General features: G+C 37.8%; 1 protein-coding gene across 8 annotated transcripts in view; it reads left to right on the top strand.

Moving 5' to 3' along the window:
- ppp2r5ca (protein phosphatase 2, regulatory subunit B', gamma a) overlaps positions 1-12963 on the top strand; it is a 308188-nt gene extending 295225 nt beyond the window's left edge. For 6 of the 8 annotated variants that reach the window (XM_078562375.1, XM_078562376.1, XM_078562368.1 and 3 more), the window contains 2 exons: positions 8068-8184; positions 10025-12963. In XM_078562375.1, the coding sequence (XP_078418501.1) occupies positions 8068-8184; positions 10025-10159 (252 nt within the window). In that variant the 3' untranslated portion in view covers positions 10160-12963. The remainder of the gene's footprint in view (positions 1-8067; positions 8185-10024) is intronic. The other 2 variants (XM_078562370.1, XM_078562373.1) reach the window with 1 other exon arrangement.
- The last annotated feature ends 9588 nt before the right edge of the window (positions 12964-22551 follow it).

The following is a 22551-nucleotide window of genomic DNA, read 5'->3' as shown; positions in this document are numbered from 1 at the left end:
TTTTTAAAGCCTGCTCTGTTGCATTCCTCGCCACCTTTTTTTAATTCACATGAATCATATTCCCTCCAAATTTCACCAGTTGCCCCTCTCCCGAGTATAGTTACTTATGTTGTTATATATTTCTTTGGGGACTTGCAAGCTTCCAATACCTTGCTGAAGTGGTACACAAGCACATTTTCCAGCAAGGGTCATCGGTTAGTAATTAGGGGGAACCCTAGTCAATTTCCTGAACTTAATATTCCAGTGATGCTGAGATCACTTTGCTACAGTCCCAAATGAAATTGGCTATTTCAGAACAGAACAGGTTACTGGTCTAGATGATCCAGTACAGGAGGCAGTCACCCCCCTTACGTTAGGCAGAACTTTAGAGTTTGTCAATGGTCAGGGACAGGAGGAGGTGACTGCAAGTCAGGCAGATAAGAACCAGCATGTAGCGATGGAGGAGCTTCAGCCCCTGACTTTGTCCAACAGGGACAAGGTGCTTGCTACCTGTGTGGATGAGGCGAAGGACTGTAAGGTGGATGATTGGACTGACCATGACACCATGGTGAAGGATGCCATTCAAGTGGGGGGAGCGAAGATGAACGTGGTAGTGATAGGAGACAGCATAGTTAAGAGGATAGATGCTGTTCTCTGTGGTCGAGAGCGTGAGTCCAGAGGGCTGTATTGCCTGCCTGGTGCCAGGGTTCAGGATATCTGCTCAGGGCTGGAGAGGAACTTGCAGTGAGAGATGGAGGATCCAGTGATCATGGTCCATATAGGTGCTAATGACATAGCAACAAGGTTCTGCATAGAGAGGTAAGACTAGGAAAGACGTTCATCAAAGAGTGTATGAAGAGCTAGGCACTAAATTAAAAAGCAGAACCTCAAAGGTAATAATCTCTGAATTATTACCTAAACCACGTGCAAATTGGAATAGAGCAAATAAAATTATAGAGATGAATGCATGGCTCAGAGACAGGTGTGGGAGAAGTAGGTTCCGGTTCGTGGAGTACTGGCACCAGTGCTGGGAAAAGTGGGGGCTGTATCGTTGGGGCAGTATACACCTGAACCGTGCTGAGACCAGTATTCTAGTGAGCTGCGTAAGTAGGGAAGTAGAGAGGGTTTTAAACTAAATAGTTGGAGCAAAGGAAAAGATTTGGGAAGATGTGGTAGATCAAAGGGTAGAGACAAGGCAAGAGAGAAAAGTATTAATATGGGAAAGGATAAACAGACCACGACAGGAAGGGACAGTGTACAGGGAGTACATATCTAAAAGTAAATCAGATAAGGCTAGAGGTTACAAAAATAAATAAAAGAACAAAACTAAAGGCTCTGAATCTGAATGCACATAGCATTCGAAATAAAGCAGATGAACTGATGGTGCAAATAAAAATAAAAAAGTACAATCGGACAGCCATTACAGAGATGTGGCTGCAGGATGACAGATTAGGACCTGAATATTGAAGGGTACGTGACATTTAGGAAGGATAGAAGCTAGGAAAAGGTGGAGGGGTGGCTCTTAATTAATGATGGTATTAGCACAATAGAGAGGGATGACTTAAGTTTCAGGAAACCAGGATTTAAAAGTGGTTTGGTAGAGATGAGAAATGATAAAGGCAAGAAGTCACTTGTGGGAGTGGTATACAGGCCCCCTAACAGTAACCACATGGTAGGTTGGGCCAGAAAGGAAGAAATACTGGGAGCCTGTCAGAAAGGTATGGCGATAATCATGGGGAATTTATTCTACATAGACTGGAAAAATCTGATGGGCAAAGCTATCCTAGATGAGGAATTCATAGAATGTTTTTGGGATAGTTTCTTAGAACAGCACATTCTGGCACTATAGAGGATACAAGTAACATCCCAGAAATTGCTGTAAATCAGGAAATAGAAGGGAGGGAGGAACTCAAAATTACAACCACCAGAGAGGTGGTACTGAGATATCTTAAACCAGAGAGCAGGTTACACTAGATCTGGTATTGTTCAATGAGATAGGATTAATTAATGACCTCCTAGTGAAGGCGCCCCTAGACAACAACACTCATAATATGATTGAATTTTACATTCAGTTTGAGGGAGAGAAGAGTGGGTCTAAGATTAGTATTTTAAACTTAAAGGGAAATTATGAGGAATGAAAACAGAGCTAGCTAAAGTGAACTGGCCAATTAGGTTGAGGGATAGGTCAATGGAGATGCAGTGGCAGACATTTAAGGAGATATTTCAGAATGCACAAAATAGATACGTTCCAATGAGAGAAAAATTCCAAGGGGAGGACCCACCATCCGTGATTGACTAAACAATTAAAAATAGTATCAAACTTAAAGGAAAAGCATATAATTGCACAAAGGTAGGTGGCAGGTCAGAAGATTAGATGGAATATAAAAAACAGCAAAGAATTACTACAAGATTAAGGAGGGAGAAAGCTAGCTAGAAATATAAAGACAGATAGTAAGAGTTTCTTTAGATTTTTTTAAAAGTTGAGCATTGGTCTTATCGAAAGTGAGCCTGGGGAATTAATGAAAATAAGGACCTGGCAGATGAATTGAACAGGTATTTTGCATTGTTCTTCACTATAGAGGATATAAGTAACATCCCAGAAATTGCTGTAAATCAGGAAATAGAAGGGAGGGTGTAACTCAAAATTACAATCACCAGGGAGGTGGTACTGAGAAAATTGTTGGAACTGCAGGCTGACAAGTGCCCGAGTCCTGATGGACTTATCCTGGTATCTTAAAAAAGTGGCTAGTGAGATAGTTGATGCATTGCTTCTAATTTTCCAAAATTCCCTAGACTTGGGAAAGGTTCCATTCAATTGGAAAATAGCTAATATAACCCCTTTATTCAAAAAGAGAGTGAGACAGAAAACAGGAAAATACAGGCCAATTAGCTTAACATCTGCCATAGGGAAAATGTTAGAAGCTATTATTAAAGACGTTATATAATTTATAAAAATTCAAGGTAATCAAGCAGAGTCAACATGGTTTTGTGAAAGGGAAACCATGTTTAACCATTTTTTTTTGAGCTCTCTGAAGGAGTAACGTGCTGTGGATAAAGGGGAACTGGTGGATGTACTGTACTTAGATTTCTAGAAGGCATTTGATAAGGTGCTACATCAAAGGTTATTGTGGAAAATAAAAGCTCATGGCACAGGGATTAAATATTGGCATGGATAGAAGATTGGTGGCTAGCTCACAGGAAACAGTAGGCATGAATGGGTTATTTTCTGGTTGGTAAGATGTAACGAGTGGTGTGCCACAGGGATCACTGCTGGGTCCTCAACTTTTTATAATTTATATAAATGACAACTTGGATGAAGTGACCGAAGGTATAGTTGCTAAATTTGCTAATGACACAAAGATAGGTAGGATAGTAAGTTGTGAAGAGGAGGCTTCAAAGGGATATAGATAGGTTAACTGAGTGGGCAAAGATCTGGCAAATGGGGTATAATTTGGAAAAATGTGAAATTGTCCATTTTGGCAGAAAGGATAAAAAAGAAGCATATTATCTAAATGGGAGAGATTGCAGAGATCCAAGATGCAGAGGGATCTGGGTGCCCTCGTGCATGAATCGCAAAAGGTTAGTATGCAGGTACAGCAAGTAATTAGAAAGCTAATAGAATGTTATTGTGAGGGGAATTGAATACAAAAGTAGGGGGGGTTATGCTTCAGTTATACAGGGCATTGGTGAGACTACATCTTGAGTACTGTGTACAGTATTGGTCTCCATATTTAAAGGGTGTAAATGTGTTGGAAACAGTTTAGAGAAGTTTACTGTATTAATACATGGAATGGGAGGGGTTGTCTTATGAGGAAAGGTTGGACAGGCTAGGCTTGTATCCTCTGGAGTTTAGAAGAGTAAAAGGTGACTTGATTGAAACATATAAGATCATGAAGGGTCTTGAAAGGGTAAATATGGAGAGGATGTTCCGCCTTGCAAGAGAATCTAGAACTAGGTGGGAATGTGGAGTTGAGATTACAATCTGATCAGCCATGATCTTATTTAATGGAGGAGCAGGCTCGAGGGGCCGAGTGGCCTACTCCTAATTCACATGTTCGTACGCACTGTTGCATATACTCACTGAGCCAATGGGAAAACTTGAAGCAAATTCTATTAACTCTTTCAGGCTGTGTATTGAGGCTTTTTGCTATATTACAGTGTTAGTTCTTTCAACCTACAAGCTACATTCAATTTTGCTTGTAGCTGCAAACTTTATATACAACTCAATTAAGTTGAATAACAAACCACAAATTAATAATCTCATTAGAGAACATATGTATTGAAGGTGCTACATTCTTAAATTGTTCGTCAATACAAATAGGATATTCTGCTCAACCAGTAGGATACTAAGAAAGTGCCTTGGAATGTTGCATTGTAGTGTGCAGTGCCGGACACAACCCTGTTGGATACTGATAACTACTTCCAACAACTCCGAGGAACTGCCGTTAACCCCTCCTCTGTTTCCTCCCTTCTACCTGATTTAAATCCAATTTTTTATTCTTCTCATTATGTACCCCTTAATCTTCAAGCGTTTTCTGTGTGCTACTTTGTTAAAGATTTACTGTCCACCATTTGTCAACCAAAAAATATAATCTCTAGGGCTTCCAGTGTTTATCCCCCCACCTCCCCCTCCGCCTTTTTCCACAGGATCCTTGAATGTATTTGTCAGTTCTTGGTATTTTGTCCTCCAGTGGTTAACTTTTTCTATCGTTAAATCCCTCATTTTGCTTTTAACCAGCTCATGGTTTACCTTCTCCCCAATATTGTTATCTCAGAGGTACCATTTTGAACATTGTACATAGCCACTGCCCTTTGCACCCAGCTTATTTGTGCTAAACTGGGATGGGCAGACTTCTTTTACAGATGTAAGTGGCAGATATGGGACAACAAACTGGTCAGATGTTCAGCCCAAGGCTGCCCTCTGCTGTCATTGAGGGACAATGTCACTGTGGGGTCAACATAGATTAGCCCTGATCATCATCTAAAAACGCCTTTGTGTTTCTTCTTTCAAAAATGCAGCCATGAATCTTTCCTGGCTGTTTCCTGCATGCGAATCATTGATGTATGTAATATTTTTGAGGCCAGATAATGCTTGAGGATGAATTGATTTTTGTTTTTATTTGTTCATGGGATGGAGGCGTCACTGGCTAGGCCAGTATTTATTGCCCATCCTTAATTGCCCTTGAGAACGGAGTGGCTTGCTAGGCCATTTCAGAGGGCATGTAAGAGTCAACCACATTGCTGTGGGTCTGGAGTCACATGTAGGCCAAACCAGGTTGAGATGGCAGAGTCCCTTAAAGGACATTAGTGAACCTGATGGGTTTTTACAGCAATCGACAGTGGTTTCATGGTCATCATTAGACTTTTAATTCCAAATTTTTTTTATTGAATTCAAATTTCACCACCTGCCATTTATTTCGAACCTGGGTCTCTGGATTAAGAATCCAATACCACTATGCCACAGCCTCCCCCTGAAAATCCTATCTTTGCGCATCAGTCATAGTATTGCTACAAGGATCTCTGGTGCTCACGAGGGTCATTGGTGACATCTTGAGAGAAGCCTACTACCTGAAAGCTCTGAGTACTGACCAGTTCCTTTTCAATACAAAGTAATTAAGGTACTATCCTTTGCAAAAACTCGTTTCATGCAGGTGTGAACTAAAGCGTGCCTTATATAGCACAAGTCTTCTCACCTGACTTAGAAGAATCTATTAGTATAAAAAATGTTAGCTGCTATAGGTAAAGCCATGAGTGTTCCAGTTGTTTGCAGGTCAACCAACAGCAAACTGTACTAGTGTGTGACAGCCAACCTTGTAAAGCAGAAAAAAGATCAGTTCTGACTTGTGCAGGTACATATGGAGGAGCGTCCAAATATGGCTCTTGAATAGTGATTTGTGTCAGCCAGAGTCACTTCAATGTTTAGTGGTTCCTTGTGAACTCCTTTACTTAATCTAAAGCATCTAGCATGTTTGGACCCCTGAAGGGAGGAATCCATATGATTCACACAGCCATTTAAATACTCTTACCAATCAAAAACACTAAAGGAAAGCATTGGCAACAAATAAATCCCAAAAATGAAACAATTATCAGTAAAAACAAGTTCATGGAGCAAAATTCAGCAACATTGAACAGAAAGCTCAAATAAAAAGAAAAGTCTCCAATGAACATGGCATGGACTAAGGCCTGCTTAACTCTGTTCTGGATGCAACAGTTAGAAATTCTGATTAGATTAAATTTGTAATTATGCATTTAAATAAGACCCAAGAAAGGTGGTAGCAGTGTCTCTTTTTGGACTGAAAACCACCAATTGGAAATCCAGGCATACATAACTATGACAATGATTGCTGCCTACGTGCTTCAATACCACTAATGCAGCTTTGGAAAGTCAGGGCTACAGGCTCAAAGAAAGATTATTTACTTTTGTGCCCTTTGATATATATTTATATATGTGTTTGTATGTGTATATATATGTCCGTATAAAATCACACTTGAAGATGGTGTTGTAAGATGTCACATGGCAGACTTGTCCAGATGAATGCAAATGAATGTATTTTATGCAGACCCAAGTTGAAAATAGGTGCGCTGACCTTGTAGAATTTTACAGTTAATTTCATCACTCTAAATGGAAAGGGTGGGGGGGAACAAAGCTTGTCATGTTAGTCCCAGTTACCAAATCTGTTACAATTCACCAATTGGAGTTATAAAACAAGAGAATAAATGTAATTTCCATCCATGTTTTTATCTGATTTCCAACATTTGCATTTTTTATTATAAAGATGACCTCGCTTTGTAGGAATATGGAAGTTGCTTTGTACGAGATCTGAGATGTTTGTTGCAGCATTAATGACCCAAAAGTGTGTGTGATGGATGTAAAATTAAAGTGAGCATAATAAAGGAAAATATCCCCTAGAACTTACTGTCATTTCATGTTTCATGTAATTTTATCATTTTACCTACTTACAAGGTTGGCATAAGAAGCCAACTGAATGTAGTCCATTTGTTACAGAAGTTTGAGATGCAGTAGATGTAATGTGCAGCAGAAGCAGTGGAACATCAGAACTTAATTGTCACCTGAATCAAGCTTTATACTTGGCCTGTCACAGTGCATTAAAGGGCAAGAAATAGATGTATTGGCACCATTAGCACTACTGGATAGAATACTACACAGAAAAAAATTGGTTGACATACTAAAATGAATATTTTATTCCCTCTTTTCAGTTACCTAATTGGGCAACTTTGTATATATCACTGGGAATTCTAAATTATAAAATTTTATGTAATAAATTTAACACACTTAATATATTGATATCTTAAGAAAACGAGCACATTTTGGTCACTTTAGGTTGACTTTAAACTGCATGTTTATGCTTTATTTCTGTTCTGAGCTGAAATACTTTCCTTGTTGATTTGTGTTTGTACTAAATTTTTGGTGAGTATGAATCCTCCGTGTTATGAACATCTGTGACTGAGCACAAGTCGCCTATTTCTAAATCCCTCTCTCCTCCACCAGTCCCCCTGAGTTTTAAGTTTCCATCCTCAAGTAGGTATTGGGTTGTTGTTGGGGTGTGATTACAATGTTGAAATCCCTCCCCTCCCCACACAGGGTCTAAATGGCAAATATTCATTTATGAGCATCGACAATGAATGGTGGAGGCTATTTGACAGCAGGGCATCACAGCTAAGCTTGGTCCTATCCTTGCCGTGTAGCCATATAAATACAAATTCAATAAGGAATGCTAGACAAAGACTAGAAGTGGAAATCCTTCCCAGTTGTGTCACTATTTCTGCTGTGGCTGAGATTGGCTAACCCAAGATGACCAAGTTTCTGGACAGTTTAACTCACTCCAGTGCTGCTCTCAAGTCAGCCATCTAGTAGACCCAGGTTCAGCTCTCTTTGATTTGGCTTGCATTCTTCTTAAACCACCACTTCAGTAGTGCCACGTGAAAGCTGCATGCCATGAGCATCCAGGGCAGACTCATCTTCTTAATTTTTAATTTAAAACATATATCCCTTATTTGTAGAGCCAATTTTATTTTTAAATATAACTTCAGATTATTTGTACATGAAACTTAAATTCTGTCTTTCAGTATCAGCTTATCATCGATCCCAGTGGCATGAATAGTCCAGTTGCTATGGAAACAGATGGTCCATTGATAGAAGATATCCAAATGATCAGAAAGGCAGTAGAAGATCAAGCAACTCAGGTATAAAATGGCTACAAAAATGCCATCATTTCATTTTTTTTATGAAAGTCATTAAAGAACTTAATGACATTGTACAACTCACATGTGCGGCTGTAAATTGGTACCTGTCTGATTCACTTTAAATTTCATTTCTTACACTATTTAATCTTATGAATTCATTGGTGTTCAGTTTCATAATTGCTCTTGCTATGATGTTATAAATTGAACTTAATGGAGGTGTTGTTTGCATCCTATTATAATTTTTAAGTCATTCTTTTTAAAAATATATGAAATTGCAGAAAAGATTGGAACAGCCCAAGATTACTTTTTATTGAATCCATTAGGCCCTTCATAAGATCTTGCCCCAGGTGGACACAAATAGGATTGGCTTTGTGTGACAGCTGAAATCGTAAACATTCCTTTTGAAATTATTTCACTGGAAATGTGAACTCATTGCCCTGCTTGTACAGTTCAACAATCCTCTCTTGCATGAGCATAACTGGTTGATCTGATAGAATTTTTAATATATTCTAAGTCTGCATGAACTTCCCTTTTCACACTTGCAGTGTTGCTTAATTATTTGCACATTTGTTTCACTTCTGTCTATTATTGGCATAAACATTTGAAATAACATTTGTGGCTTTAAAGGAACACATTTAAATATGACCACTAGGATAGCGTGTTTTGCACTACATAGTATAACCTTCCATGCCTTGCAAAATAATGTGTCATTTAAACTTTTCATGACTAATGCCATAGGAGATCAACTAGTATAATAAAAATATCCCTTCAGTGCATTTCTTATCTGTCAGATTCATGTCACTCTTCATTTTTGTTTACTTTAAACTCATTTGGAATTGCATAGTCCCTCTCTAGTTGAAAATAATTTAGTTGCCAGCCTAACCCTGTATAAACTTAAGAACTACACTTGTGAAAGCTAGGCTTCTGTCCTCAACAGCCTGAAGAGCAATTAAACTCTACCACTGAATACTTAACAGCAATTATACTTTCTTCTCTGAAAGAAACACCGGTTTGCCTCCGCAGCAGATTAGTTTAATGTGCATTATGTGGCAACGTGTTCCTGTCTTTATAGAACAGTCATCTTCCAACTTAACAGCAAGCAACTTAACTACAAGCAACAAGGAAGATTCATAACACCCACATCGACATACATTGTGGTATTATTTTTGGTTACTGGAAAATAAACTTGCCAATTTCAGACAGCACTTATAAATGAACTGTGTGTAGTGATTACAAATAGTACATTTATGATGTATGTGCCTTTACAGAAAAATGCCCTTGTATTGTGAGATATACATTTTGCTAACATTTCGGATCTCATCCATGTGTGAAGCTGCAATGTCAGAAAACATTTTAAGCAGTGTAGTGGGTATTAATGCAGTATATAGTTTCAAATCTCTCAGGTAGCACTCTACATAATTTTTAATATAGTGCAGTGGCATTTCATTATTGTTACTGTAACAGGGTCTTTCCTCATTCCTGTGGAAAGTCTTTATTAAGAAGGCATGTCTTTGTCAACTGACCCCTTGAAGGAAAGGCAGAGTTTTATATATTAATAGCTATTGCCTTGGTAAAAGAGTGATTTAAAATGAAATTACTGACAGAGTAAAAAAAAACTTTAAAACAGAAAATTGTGTAAATACGCAGCAGGTTGGGCAGCATCTGTGAAGACATCCAAAGTTAATGCTTTGGGTCGATGACCTATCATCTCTGAATTTAGGTTTTCGATACAAATTTTTTTTCTCTGTGGCCAAATCTTATTGTATTAAAAACCTATAAAATAGTTACTTTAGTTGCTGGTATTGTTAGCATTGCTTGATAGTCACTTACTTTTCTGCAGGCACAGAAAGATCTTCGAAAGGATCGTCCACTTGTGCGTCGCAAGTCTGAGCTGCCTCAGGATATCTACACCGTGAAGGCCTTGGAATCCCATCGCCGGGCTGAAGAGATAATATCTGCTCACGATGGGCATTAGGCTATTTCAACAGAATATTGTAAAAAGCTATTCTCTGAACTCGGTCTCTTGTAGAAGCTATTATGCTTTGTGCCATACCAATCAGCTATACATTGAGTCAACGCTTTCTTGAATCCAGTTTGTAGGCAATAACTTACCATGTATGAAGTCAAGCCTTGGTAGTTCAAACAATGGTAAATAGAGTATTGTACTTTCTACAATCTACATCAAAAGATGGAGTTAAATTTGTGAGTTGTCGTATCCACAAAACCATTGAGTTATAAAATTTGTTTAGCATTTATATTTATCCTTTTATTTACACCTGTGTTTGAAAATAAATGGGATATTGAGTCTAAAATTATTCCTGAGAAGTCACAGACTGAGTTTTTAGTACTAAAACCACCATTTTTTGCATTATGACTGTATTCAACCCAGTATACTTATCATTACATCACAAAATTTATTGGTATAAATGTAAATGTCAATATAAATGTAAATGTCAAGAGTTTCTGAACTCATTAAACATCTTGCACTAAATCGGACTTTTAAGCAAGGAACCATCCTGTTTTTTTAAAGTAAATTCTATTAATGCACTGCATGAAAAGGAAGTATCTTTAGGGGATATTAAAAATATTGGTCATAATTTTTTCCATATAATAGTACCACATCTTATAGAACACATAGGATTTTATCTTTAAGTAAATTATTAACTTGAAATTTTAAATCTGATTTAGCTCCCCATTAATGTATAAAATAACTACAATTAATTCCTGCTGGATTAGTTTGGATCTAATCTTTTTATTCAGGTGCTTTGACATCTCATTTTATAGTTTTTAAAGTTTGTCAAAGTTCTTTACATGTTGTCTGTCTTCATGTATGTTATGCAAGACAAGTTAGGAGTTCTGATGGAACTCTAATTGTATTAAATCGGCTGTGGCAAGAATTCTCAGGGTTCGCTATTACCTTAATCCATTCCTTCAACCTTTTAACGTTCTCAAACGTAACTTTCCTGGTATTTTTAATAATCTGTCCTGTCGGTTTGCCGTCTACTTTATGAAATTGTTCTGTCTCAAAACTTATGGGGAATTTTGATCTCTTGTAGAGAATGGATCTGGAAAAATGTCACTCTTCTAATTTAATGCGCACTAGATTTTGGATATGAAAGATGTCACATGCTATTCTAACTTTAATGTGCACTAGATTTTATAACAACTGTTAGAAGGAAGATATGATGGGCTAGGCATGTGAAACACCAAGGTACGTATATCTGTTGTAAGCTATACGAAATGACTGATTATGATTAGTAATCGGAAGCTGGTCAGAGGAAAACCAAAAATAAGTATTTGTGCATATTCTTGAAGTTCATGTTTGGTCAGTTTCATGTAACTTTACCACCAAGTTTGAGTGATTATAATCCCTAGCTGATTATCAGGTTTGTGTTGCAAATGGTGCATGGTAAGAACATCTGCAAACACCATTCAGTTAAAATATCTTCTCAAGTGTTCCCACCTCTGTTTACGTTATTTTAAGATTTTTTTTCTGAGCCTAACATGCTAAGGAAAGTTTAAAATTGGAGGGGTATTCAGGGCTGTAAAGAAAACAACAAAATTAGAAGTTTTCCCAATTATTGTTGTATGAGAAAAATCTTCAAATTTCAGAAAGCACTTCCTGTTTAACTTGAAAAGTGAATGCTTAAAAAAAAGTAATGTCCTACACAAGCATGTTGGAAAATCTATTTTGACTTACATGTAGTTAAGTTTCTTCTCAATAGTTGTCTTGGAAATCTGTCCCCAATACCTTTTTCTTTTAGGACAGTAGGGTGCTTTTACCATGTGGAATCTTACAAGCTATGGCTGTGCTCTTTTTTTATTTGCATACCATTGTTTGAACTTCCGTCTGACATTGACTAGTAGTCTATCTCACATATTCTTTGGTTTTGGGTGTTCAGCAGTACGTTTGTGTGAGGTGTTCGAGAAGGATTGTAATTTTATTTTGGCCACTAGAAAGTATATTGTTTGTATACAGTTCAGAATATGATCCTGTCTTTAGCAGTTTTCCCTCATTTTAACTTGCCTATTGCTAAAGATTAACACTCACCAAGTTGCAAGTCAACTTTGAATTACCTTTTTTTTTGCTAGGATGATTGGGAGTATTTTCACATTAATTGGCAAATTACTTTGTATTAAAAAGCATTAGTCCTTGTTTTCTGGCTTGCAATGGATGATACACAGGTAGTTGTGGCAAATTTCACCTACTGGGGCTGTTATTAAAGTAGTACTAGCAATTACTGTGCAAAACACCGAGATGTGTTGTCTATTCATAAATTGCAGAATATATTTTTACTCTCAATTCAAAACTAAATGACAATTTGGGAAAATATATGTAGACTCTGGAAGACTTGGGTAATTTAAAATGACCTGCAGAATGGCTTTTGATCATTCTGCAGATTAACCAGCACAAAACGGATACCCCACAACCAGCACATGAGCAGTTTTATGATTGGTTATAAAAAATCTTAAATGTCTAAAGAAAAAGTAATTCCAAAAGTTGTTCTGGTGACTGTTTTTCTTTAAAAGCAGCTTTATGATTGACACCTTTTTTAAGTTTATTTGTATCTGTTTTTAAAAAGAAAAGCCCTGTACAAGAGGAATGTCCAGTAACATGACAAGTGACCTTTAGTGTGATACCTATATAAACGGCTTCATTTTAATATTGTACATATGTTGTACTTTGTTTTAAGTAGTGTAATATCTAATAAAGTAGATTTCATATTTTGTACAAAATGGTCCTATGTACAGAATAAAAACTTCCTAGCAACTACGAAAGTTGGTAAGTGGCAAAGATGTTTCTCTCTCAGAAAATATTTGCCATAAGTCGGCATTAAAGATTTTGAAATTTCAGAATTTTAAGGTTATTTAAATTTTTTTGTTTTTGTGCAGTTTTATTCAGTTTGGAAATATAGACTAGCTCTACAGCTTTGTATAGAGAATCAAAATACCATTTTAATCTTACAGTTTTAGTCTGCGAACTACAGTAGGCAGTGTTCAATTGGCTTGTGTTTTATTAAGCAAGACAACCATTCCTTCAGCATTCCAGTAACACACTGCAATACAGTTTCTTCAATCTTCCGGTGAAAACGTTCTGTGCTTATCTTGATGTCACAGTCTTTTATCTTCGATTTACTTTGTACATTGCGTATTCCTTTTATCATTTTGGACGTCTAGAATTTTTAATTTTTAATCCTAGTTGGATGAGCTTTTCCTCCTCATTCAGATATCATCCTGGTAAATCTGCCCTTTTTTCTATTAGTGAGAAGCCCAAAACTGCACTTGATATTCTTGTGTTTGCTAACCATGACCTCTTCACTTCTGAATTTAATCCCTTGATTCTAAATTTTACAAATACGAAGTTTATAAGTTTGTTTTGGGACTGTCAGCTTAATTTAAGATAAAATAGAGAGCAGTGAAGGGAGTCATTTGACTTGCTCTGAATCCTGCTTGAGAACAAACTTGGGTGACTTGGTTGCTTTGGGGTCAGTGAGGCCCTGATTGATTTACTGGGAAGAAGGTACAAGATGTCCACATCTGTGAACAATGGCGAAGGGTATCTGTGATGACTTTGGTAGAAGGTTAGTCTCCAAGTCTCAAAGAGAGGTGTTAGGAATGTCAGGTTTTAATTTCTAGAATGGAGTTAGGAGTCTAACGGATAGCTAATTAGCATTCTAGCTGGATACAAGGCCCAGTGTGATTCACGTTACCATGGAGATGGGCTTTGAGAGGGGATCTAGTATCAGGTTTTGGGTTTTGCTTAAGATATCTCTAAACCTCTCAGACAGGTCGGCCTGCAAGAACCAGAGAGAGGCAGTCAGTCTCTATTGTTCACCATGTAGAATGTGGGTGGGAGTTTGCACTGGGACTGAAGAGACTAAGTTCATAGGATTTTAATGAGGCTGCAAGATTTACCTAGCTTTGGCTAGAGGGTGGCATCTCCAGGGTAACCCTCATCGTTAAAGTCAGTTCAGGGATTAGAAGTTACTGGACTGGGAAAGGGAAGTAAGCCATCGGAACCTGAGAATAGCTTTGGACCGGTTCCTGGAAAATAATGTGTCCACGTAAGGGACAGAGTAAAGTATGAATGTGGAGGGGGATTTTCGGTTGTTTTAAAAGTTAAATGGGGGAGCTATTCTGTAGTTTAGAGCATAAGTTGCCTACAAAAATAGCGTTAGTGGTGGTTTTAGTTTATTACAGTAAAAATTTTAAACTTGAAATCTTATGTGATCAAGTGAAGAGGCAGAGATCCTAGAGATGTTAATAGGACAATGGCTCAGAAGGTGAAAACCAGCAAGATGTGTGACACCCAAAGTCATAGTCATGACACTTTGGAAGGCAATATAGCCAGTCACCTGCGAAGAGTCTGGAACCTTGCACAGTATATACCCTATGGTTTTTCATGGCAAGTCATAGTCGAAGAATGGGAGATACAGAAGAGGTTGGGCCCCCAGAACTGATTCTGTTGTAATTAGTGACAGGGAAGGAGAAGCCCTTGCCCAACAAAGTAACCAACACATTTATGAGAAAGTTAACCTACACTCACGGAGGTCAGCTTCTGAACCCTTTACACTCAATGGAAGAAGTAGTTTATTGAATTGGTAATTGCATACAGGTGATGGATAAACACTATATTGACTTAACTAGGAATTGCAGAAGTAAAATGGTTAGAATCTGGTGGGATGAAAAAGAAGAATTATGTGCTTCTGGGAGGTGAGAAACATAGGGATGGAGTAGGAATCACAAAATACAAGAAATCAGTTCAAAGTTACTTGCCAATCTCAGAGTGATTGTGATTAAGATCAAAAGAAAGCCTTTTGATCTGGTTGTCATACAAGTTTATGCCCTAACCTAACTGAGATCCTTTTCAAATATTCGTTCATGGGATTTGGGCATCAATGGCTAAGCCAGCATTTATTGTCCATCCCTAATTGCCCCTGTTCATAGGGCGTTTAAGAGTCAACCACATTGCTGATACCCAGAGTGTGACAGGAAGGGACAGAATGTAAAACACAAAAAAACAGCAGCAAATAGGGTCAAAGGGGGAAAAAATGGTAAAAGGGCAAAATTAATGGCCCTTTACTTAAATGCACATCATATTCAGAACAAAATTAATGAATTAACGGCACAAACAGAGGTTAATAGGTATGATTTTATAGCCATTACGGAGACGTGGTTACAAGGAGATCAAAGCTGGGAACTAAATATCCAGTGACTTTTCGAAAGGCAGGAAGGAAAGGGTGATGGGGTAGCTTTGTTAGTACAAGATGGAATAAGTACAATGGCAAGAAAAGATATTGGATTGGAAGATGTAAAATCCATATATATGGGTGGAGCTAAGAAATGACAAGGGGAAGACGACACTGGTGCGTGTAATGTATAGGCCCCCTAACAGCTATACTGTAGGACAGAGAATAAATCAGGAGATAACGAGGGCATGTAAAAAAGGCAGTACATTAATCATGAGTGACTTTAACCTTCATGCAGATTGGGAAAATCAAATTAGCAGAGGTAGACATGAGCTTGAATTCAGAGTATTCGGGGCAGTCCCTTAGAACAATAGGTTGTGAATCCAACCAGGGATCAGGCTATTTTGAATCTGGTAATGTGTAATGAGGCAGGTTTAATAAATGATCTCAGAGTAAAGGATCCCCTAGGAAACAGTGACCATAATATGGTAGAATTTAGCATTCAGTTTGAGAGTGAGAAACTTGGGTCGGAAACAACTGTGCTAAACTTAAATAAGGGTAATTACAGTGGAATGCAGGCAGAGTTGGTCGGAGTGGACTGGGAAAGCAGTTTAGCAGAAAAGACAGTTGATGAACAATGGCAGATGTTTAAGAAAATTGTTCATGACTCTCAGTGAGGAAGAAGGATTCAAGGAAGGGGATAACCATGGTTAACCAAGCAACTTAAGGACAGTATCAAACTGAAAGAAAAAACATACAATGTGGCAAAGATTAGTAGTAAGCCAGAGGATTGGGAAAGTTTTAAAAACCAACAAAAGATGACCAAAAAAAATAACAGGAAGAAAATAAACTTTGAAGGTAAACTAGCAAGTTAAATAAAAACAAACAGTAAGAACTTCTTTAAATATATAAAAAGGAAGGGAGAGGCCAAAGTGAACATAGGCCCCTTAGAGAATGGGGCTGGGGAAATAATGGGAAACCAGGAAATGGCAGAGGAGTTGAATAAATACTTTGCTTCAGTCTTTACAGTAGAAGATACTAATAGCATTCCAAAAATACTAAATAATCAAGGGGCAAAAGAGGAGGAGGAAATAAATACAATAACTATCACTAGAGAAAATGCACTAGGGAAACTAATGGGGCTAAAAGCTGATAAGTCCCCTGGACCTGATGGGTTGCATCCTATGATATTAAAGGAAGTAGCTACAGAGATAGTGGATGCACTGATAGTAATCTTCCAAGCAAGAATCCTTAGATTCTTGAAAAGTCCCATAGGATTAGAGAACAGCCAATGTAGCACCCTTTTTCAAAAAGGGAGGGAGACAAAAACAGGTGACTAGAGGCCAGTTAGCTTAACATCTGTCATTGGGAAAATGTTCGGAGTCTACTATAAAGAATGTAATAGCAGAGCATTTAGAAATACATAATAAAATCAAGCAGAGTCAGCATAGCTTCATGAAGGGGAAATCATGCCTAACAAATTTATTAGAATTCTTTGATGAGGTAAAAAGCAGGATAAAGGAGAACCAGTAGATGTACTATATTTGGATTGCCAAAAGGCATTCAATAAGGTACCGCACATAAGGCTACTTAAGATAAGAAACCATGGTGTTGGGGGTAGTGTATTAGCATGGATAGAGGTTTGGCTAACTAATAGAAGACAGGAAGTTGGGATAAGGGGGGCATTTTCGAGATGGCAACCTGTAACTAGCGGAGTTCCACAGGGATCAGTGCTGGGGCCTCAATTAATTACAATATATTAATGACTTAAATGAGGGAAGTGAATGTACTATCTCCAAGTTTGCACATGACACAAAAATAGGTGGGAAGGCAAGTGGTGAGGATGACACAAGTCGTCTGCAGAGGGATATAGACAGGTTGAGTGAGCAAAAACTTGGCAGATGGAATATATTGTGGTAAAGTGTGAGGTTATGCACTTTGGCAGTAAGAATAGAGGGGCTGAATATTATTTGAAAGGAGAAAGACTGAAGAAGGCTGCAGCACAGAAGGATTTGGAGTCCTTGTGCATGAATCACAAGAAGCTAACATATAAGTTCAACAGGTAATAAGGAAGGCAAATGGAATGTTGGCCTTTATTTCAAAGGGAATGGAGTATAAAAATAGGGAATTCTTGCTAAAACTATACAAGGCACTAGTTAGACCACACCTAGAATACTGTGAACAATTTGGTCCCCTTATCTGACCAGTCCAGAGAAAGTTCACTAGGTTGATCCTGGGTATGGAAGGATTTTCTTATGAGGAGAGGTTGAGTTGGTTGGGCCTGTACTCATTGGAGTTTAGAAGAATGAGAGGTGACCTTATTGAAACATAAGATTCTTAGGGGGCTTGACAGGGTAGATGCTGAGAGGTTGTTTCCCTTTGTGGGAGAGCCTAGGACCAGAGGGCATAATCTCAGAGTAAGGGGGTACCCATTTAAGACACAGATGCTGAGGAATTTCTTCTGAGGTCAATCAATCTGTGGAATTCTTTACCACAGAGGGCTGTAGAGGCTGGGTCGTTAAGTATATTCAAGACGGAAATGGCCAGATTTTTAATCAGCAAGGGAGTGAAGGGTTATGGGGAAAAGGCAGGAAAGTGGAATTAAGGATTATCAAATCAGATATGATCTCATTGAATGGCGGAGCAGACTCGATGGGCCGAATAGCCTAACTCTACTCCTACGACTTATGGGTCTGGCGTTGCATGTAGGCCAGACCAGGTAAGGACAGCAGATTTCCTTCCCTAAAGGACATTGGTGAACCAGATGGGTTTTTATGACAATCGGCAATGGTTTCATGGTTGTCATCAGACTTCTAATTCCAAATTTTTTATTGAATTCACATTTCACTATCTGCCTTGGTGGGATTCGAGCCTGGGTGCAGAACATTACCCTGGATCTCTGGAATGCTAGCCATTGACAATACCACTATGCCACTGCCTCCCCAGTGAACAGGAAATAGAGGCATTTTATAGTGACATCCTGAAGTGTTATGATCAAGTTAAATCAGCTGATTGTAATGGGTGACTCAAATGCTTAAATCAGTGAAGGAATATCAGGAACACACGTCGGTCAATGTGGCCTTAGATTGAGAAATGAAAGAGGAGAGAGACTATTAGAAGTTTGTCAAAAAAAATGATCCGATTGTAGCAAACACCTTTAAGCAACTAAAAAGACTGTACATTGGGAGAATCCAGGTGATGTGTATAGAAATCAAATAGATTGTTTCACCATCACAATGTTTTACAAACAGTATAAAGAACATTCATACCTATCCCAGTACCGATATACATTCAGATCATTGTCTTCTTTTGGCAAAAGATAATTTTCTATTTGAAAATGCCAAAAAAGAAACAAGAGACCATTTAGACCTTGACATGTTGAAGAATGAAAACGTCAGAGGGGCATTCACTCTTAAAATAAGAAACAAGTATGAATGTCTGAAGATTGAGAAATCAGAATAAATAGAGATCTTAGAACAAGAAGTAGAAGGCAAATGGAAAAAACATGAAAACGTGTATACATCATTTTGCAAAGGGAATATTACCAAAATGAAAAAGATAAGGAGTGGATGATAGATGAGATACTAGCAATGATGAAAGAGGAAAGAAAAGAAACACATGAGTATGATGAAATTGAAAAGAAAATAAAGAATAGATGTAGGCAGGCTAAAGAGTGATGATATAATGAAATGTGATGAAGTATTGGAGCTGGAAAGAAATCACAAAATGAGTGTTATGCACCAGAAGATGAAATCTTTAACAAGATAAAAAGAAAGTGATAACAAATAGTGGATGCATAACAGACAAAGGCAAAATATTGTTTGAAAGGGATGCAGTAGCAAAAAGATGGACAAGAATATATGTGAATGGTACGATGATCCAAATTGAGGGAGTTATCAAGCTATAGAGGCAAACAATGAACCAAACATTATATCGGAGGTAAGGAATGCTTTGATAAGTGCATGAAAAACTAGGCATAGATGAAATAACAACAGAAAATCTAAAAGCCATTGGAGAAACTGAATTGAAGTAGTAACAGAAATTTCTGATCAAATATATACCAAAGAATACATTCCAAGGGACTTGAGACATTCATTAAGTTACCTAAGAAGCCTAAAGTAACAAAGTGCAATCATTTTTAGAACTGTAAGCTTAATGAGTCCTCTCATTAAAGTGATTTTGAAAATCATAAATAATGATACATTTGAAGTAGAAATTGGTGAAATGCTGTCTGGCTTTAGACCTGGAGTAGGAACAAGAGAGGAAATATTTAACCTACAAACAATCTTTGATAAATATCTAGAAGTAAACCAGAACATTTACGTATGCTTCATAGACTATGAAAAAGTGCTTGTGTTTATCATCAAAAGTTAATAGGTGATGCTGAAATCTGATATTGACAGTAAAGATGAGAGATTTATCCAGGGCTTATATTGGGATCAAATATCAAGCATCAGACTAGAAGAGAGACAACCAGATATCTTTCAGGCAAAAAGGAGTACAACAAGGTTGTGTACTACCAAAATTATTTAACCTGTACACAGAATAAATATTCAGAGAATTGGATGTACTTCCAGGGGTAAAAATTTGAGGCAGGTGCATAACAAACTTGTGCTACACTGAGAACACAATGCTACTTGCAGTACCAGAAGAGACCCTACAAAATATTATAGATCAAGAAAAATCTAGAAGGTTAGAATATGGATTCAGTATGAACACCAAAAAGACACAGCCAATAGTAGTTAGAAGGAATACATTAGAAGAAGCTAGTAGATAAGTTTGTCTTTAGCACCTCCTTTAGCCAGTACCACCACTATTAACAACCCTTTGACCTTTTGTTTGACATCTTTCGCAATCTCTCCTTTGCCCCCGCCTATCGCTGGCCACCTATCCGGCTTCACCTGTTCCGCCCCCCTTAAACAGTGTATATTTCACCACATTTCTACTGCCCTTTAGCTCTGAAGAAGAGTCATATGGGCTTGAAACGTTAACTCTGTCTTTCTCTCCACAGATGCTGTCAGACCTGCTGAGTTTTTCCAGCATTTTTTGTTTTTGTTTCAGATTTCCAGCATCCGCAGTATTTTGCCTTTATCTTAGATAAGTTTGTCTGGTTAGAACAAATGATAACAAGATGGCAGATGTGATAGAGAAGTTAGAAGGATAGAGATAGCCAACAGTAATTTTGGGAAGCTGAAGGATATGTTAACAACAAAAAAAAACTCAAGCTTGTAACAAGAAAACAAACTCCAGATGCCACATTCTATCCGCTTTCCTGTATGTCTCAGAAAACTGGTCAATAAATAAAGATCTGTGGAAGGAAATAGAGGCCTTGAAATGTGGATGCTAAGACATATGCTTGAAATTGTTAGAGCAAAAAGAACACTTGGAAAGTGACATCCATCAAAGAAAATGTCAGTATTTCAGCCATTTGATCAGAGCTGTAAAGTAAGAGATCTCTTCTAGAGGGCAAAGTGGAGGGCAGCAGAAAAAGGGGGTCATCCTAGGGCCTAGTTGAATGATGGTTGTCTCAGAGTGTTTGCAGACAAGCTACAACACATGTGAAGATGGTGCAAGACAGACAAGTGTGGCATTCTACAACAGCAACTTTTCTTTTTAAGAGAACTTTTTAAGTTCTATTGAAGGGTCATGAGGACTCGAAATATCAACTGTACTCTTCTCCGCCGATGCTGCCAGACCTGCTGAGATTTTCCAGGTATTTTTTGTTTTGGATTTCCAGCATCGCAGTTTTTTTGTTTTTAGCAACTTTTCTGCCAGGAGGAGATCATTCAGTCAATGGAATTCAATTTTTTTTTTAACATTATTGTTCACTATGGGGATTGTAACACTAAACCCCAAATTCCCATTTATCTTGTTAATGGTTTATTTTTACATGTCCAACCACTTGTGTAGATGTAACTGCTCAGCTAGATACATTTTTGCTTTGCCATTGCATTGAGAAAGTTGGCCATTAAATATTTATTCTCATTCTGTAATTCCTTTCACTTTTCTGTATTAAGCTGAACCTTCCACTTATTTCTGCATTCAGCTTGCCTATTTGTCTTTATTATTGTTTGCTGCTATATTCAGTTTGACATTGAGATTCATCCATTCAAGTCCTAACACTTATCCCTGTGGCACCTCAATAGTCCATGCCTGCTAATCTGAAAAACATACATTTACCATATTGCTTTGCAATCTACCTTTCAGCCATCTCTTGAATAAACTTAGAAAGGCAAAACCTTATGTTTGGAAAATTTATAATCCTAGATAAATCAACTCATATGTTGCTGATGAAGAGGATTCTGAGTAGAACAACGAAGATTCTATTAAATATAGGAGAAAGGCTTACAATCCTGCTTCTGCATCAGTCCTGAATCAGTGTCGGTGCAGACACGATGGGCCGAAGGGCTTTTTCTGCACTGTGTGATTCTGTGAAATAAATCACTCCCCTAAGTCATTTGTAAATTCACTTTCTAGGCTCAACTGTGTATCCTTTGATCCACTATTGGCCATGATACTTCTACAGTTGTCAATGTACTCAACCACCTACTAAACATCCACCTCTGATGTCTTTACCACCACTAAAACACTTGCTGTCTCCCATCCTGGTTGTTCCCACTTATGTGGCTTACACATTTTTGCACTCAAGTCTAAGGGGCGCAGATTTAAGCATATTGTGCACAACTGGTTTCAGCCTCCCAGTGCCAAATCTGGCTAAATCATATTGACCACTATCGGAGCTTGCTCTCATTTGCCAGAAATGATCATCCTGAAAATCAAAACCTTAGCTTCTTTTCTCTACTACCAATTGCCTCCTTAAACCCTTGCCCACAATCCCCTTATCTCCCAACAAGTGTAAGAAACTCATGGGCTGCTTTGTCATTAAAATTAAGATCTGTATGTTCACTTGCTAATTGTAAAATATAGCAGCTTAAGAACTTGGATCTAGACCTGCCTCATTAATGCCATCTGAAAAATTGCAAAGGTGATTTGCATCTTCAGTAAAAAATCAGGTTAGTGCTGGGTGGAATGTCCACTACTGTACTTACCCAAAGATATAGGTTAGAGGCCAAGGTGATTTTCACAGCTGGAACCTGTTAGTATTAAATAGGTACACTGTCAGTGCTACATTTGTAATTACTGAAGACAGAACTAACACCTATTTGCTTAACATAAT

This window comes from Cetorhinus maximus, chromosome 18, assembly GCF_964194155.1.
Source record: "Cetorhinus maximus chromosome 18, sCetMax3.hap1.1, whole genome shotgun sequence".
Lineage (NCBI taxonomy): Eukaryota > Metazoa > Chordata > Chondrichthyes > Lamniformes > Cetorhinidae > Cetorhinus > Cetorhinus maximus.
Note: the sequence above shows the minus strand (reverse complement) of the source record. Positions and strands in the feature narration are given on the sequence as shown.